The sequence below is a fragment of the Stegastes partitus genome, unplaced genomic scaffold (assembly GCF_000690725.1).
Source record: "Stegastes partitus isolate 25-593 unplaced genomic scaffold, Stegastes_partitus-1.0.2 Scaffold423, whole genome shotgun sequence".
In the NCBI taxonomy this organism is placed as follows: domain Eukaryota; kingdom Metazoa; phylum Chordata; class Actinopteri; family Pomacentridae; genus Stegastes; species Stegastes partitus.
The window spans coordinates 25,364-28,165 of NW_007578154.1; the positions used below are offsets into that span (position 1 = coordinate 25,364).

At 42.8% G+C, this 2,802-nt stretch overlaps 1 protein-coding gene across 1 annotated transcript in view; it reads right to left on the reverse strand.

Moving 5' to 3' along the window:
* Positions 1–1,522, reverse strand: part of smg8 (SMG8 nonsense mediated mRNA decay factor) — a 9,979-nt gene extending 8,457 nt beyond the window's left edge. The window contains exon 1 of the mRNA XM_008285919.1: positions 594–1,522. Within this exon, the coding sequence (XP_008284141.1) occupies positions 594–1,217 (624 nt within the window). The 5' untranslated portion in view covers positions 1,218–1,522. The remainder of the gene's footprint in view (positions 1–593) is intronic.
* Between the last annotated feature and the right edge of the window lie 1,280 nt (positions 1,523–2,802).

The following is a 2,802-nucleotide window of genomic DNA, read 5'->3' on the forward strand; positions in this document are numbered from 1 at the left end:
GCATAGAGGTTGACATTATGACCGGTCCTGAGCTGTCACTGAAACTCTGATTTCCATTTTCAACACCTGGGCCAAGTCTAAAAACACTTGCCTATCTGTTTTTTTGGCGTTACGCTGTAAAAGCAGAGCAGGAGGACGACCACCACAGCCCTGATTCGTGGAACTACGGTTTGTTCTAAACCTCCTGATGACTGCTTCAACTGTGTTGCAGATCTTTCTGTCTCGTTTCACAATCGGATTTATAAAATCCTCTGGCAATTGTTGCCCACGTGGAGCCATAATGCAGACATGAAGGTAGACACAGACTGTGGGTTCAAAACTGAGAAGAAATGCATCAATCAATTCTGTTTCAATGATCACAGATTTTCTTATTTGGATGTTAACAGATGTATCTCGTTTTGTTGTTTCTACTTTGGGGCTTGTATTTTTTAAAATAGTCTTTGAGTGCTCATAGGAAGAAATATTCAACTTAGAAATAAAGCAATCATTAAGAGGTGATATAATTTAGAAATATGACATTTAGATGATGTAGTCCTCTTCTGTTGTATAGAGTATATAGAGATTAAAGGACTGAGACGTGATTGAAAGCAGACCTTCAGAGTGCCATTCATCTGGAAGACGAAGAGCAGCCGTGGAGGGCAGGGCCGGCAGTTCAGCTTCCACTCTTTGGACACCGGGCAGTCCTTGATGGCAGCCCGGATCAGAGGCAGGGCCTTCTGCCGGAGGGCGTCAAGGGCTCGGAAGAGCCGGTCGTAGGTCACATCGAAGGTGTGGTTGGGGTGTACAAGCAGTAGGACGTGGCACACCGAGAACATGTAGAGCAGGTGAAGGCAGTGCTGCCGGTCCAGGCCCTTCCAGAAGTCGTGGGCGTCGGAGTGGCTGGTGGCGGCGCTCAGAGACTGGCAGGCCCGCAGCAGCTGCCGACTGTCGCACACGGAGGAGAGCAGCAGGTACAGCACCCGGTTCTCCTGGTTGTAGAAGGCCTGGATGTTGCTGTCCGCGGAGCCGCCGTCCTCCGGTCCGCCGAACAGCGAGAAGATGTGTTTGTCGGCCAGCGTGTTGACCAGAGAGTCCTTCAACGGTCCGGGCTGCATGTTGCTTTTGCCGAAAATACCGACGACGCACAGGCCGTCGTCCCGGTAAGCAGCGTCCTCCAGGAGGTCCGTCTGGAGCAGAGCCGCTACGCTCACAGGGAGAGCCATGTTCGCTTCCTTCATGGTGGAGTAGCAGGGGAATATAAACAACGACGCACTCACTTCCGGCTCCGTTTCCTGTTCGTCGCACTAAAGTGTCCGAGTACATGCAACTTCCGCTTTGAGGTTCCTTTATTGTGTTTGTCTCAAAAATAAAAGCGGTTTAATTGTCAAGTAGGTTTTCACACAGGCAAAGTCTGACGTGGTGTTTTGCTGCATAACATTAAACCCTGAAAAACAGACTTCACTACTTCACTACATTAAAAAGTCCTGCACCTCTGTGGAAACAGCACCACCATGGCAAACAGAAAAGAAACTATCCTTTGTGCGGCATTACAAAGGTGTAATGCCATTATTCTAAAAATATGAAACCTGAATTTCTTTTGTTGTTCTGCAAACAAACAAACAAACAAACTAACTAACTAACTAACTAACTAACTAACTAACTAACTAACTAACTAACCCGCAACTCAACATGTACAACAATTTTTCCAATGTCCCACAAGTCTTATAAAAATAAATATAAATATTAGTCGGAAAATGGGGGTCTCTACATGCTCTAAATATTTCTACTATTCACATTTTTACCACCTAAACAAACTGTATTTTTTTACACTGCTTACTACATCAAGTCAAGAAAGATATTTCACCAAGCTGAAAGTACATTATCTTACAATTACTTGCTGACAATTTGCTTTTCTGTAAAAGCAAAACAAAAACAAACAAAGAACAAAACGCAGCCTACTGTTCAGCCACAAAATTGAGAGAACTGCTTCAAATGGTTTCACCCAGTTATAAGTAGTTTCCTTGTCTTTCCTGCGCTGCATTTATTTGCTTTTTATTTAAAATTAAATTTTATTCCACAATCTGTAAATGGGATGATACAGGGTTACAGATTTGTGTTTCCTGGTTTAAACACTGACATCCTGTTTATCTGCTCTCACCTCCCTGGCGATTTCCTCCTCCTTGTAGAAATGGAAAAATGACAAGATGATTAACAATACTTCAGATAGATAGATAGATAGATAGATAAATAGATAGATAGATAGATAGATAAATGGTAATATAAACAATCAGAATGTGAACCTAATTGTAGGCACTAATATACCTGTGAGGTGTGAATTAAGAACAAGCCACGGCTGCTTACATTCAGACACATTTGCCCTCAGTCCAGTGGGATGGATTTCAATGTTTTGAAATGAGAGAAGTGGAGCTGCCAGTGCTTATAAAAATTTGCAGTTGAGCCACACACAGCAAATTTGATCTTCTCCAATTTCAGAAATGACATCAAATCCTACAGCCAAGATGTCTGTATGGGGGTGAGCTACTTTTCCAAAAAAATGAGAATTCTATTAGAGGCTATTAAGGAAGTAGAGGGGATTATGTTGGTTTGTTTAAAAGTCATTTTAACCTCCACCTCAGGGACACCAAAGATTGCAGTCTGAGGCGATGGATGCAGAGTCAGACCTAGTATTACCAACACAAGATTTAAAAAAAAAAAAAAAAATAACAAAAGCCCTTCAGTACTCCACCAAGCTCAAGTAAGTCGAGAACATGTGTATTTCTTTTCCTTTGTGGCAGTTTCCATCATAATCTGCAAGTTAACCTG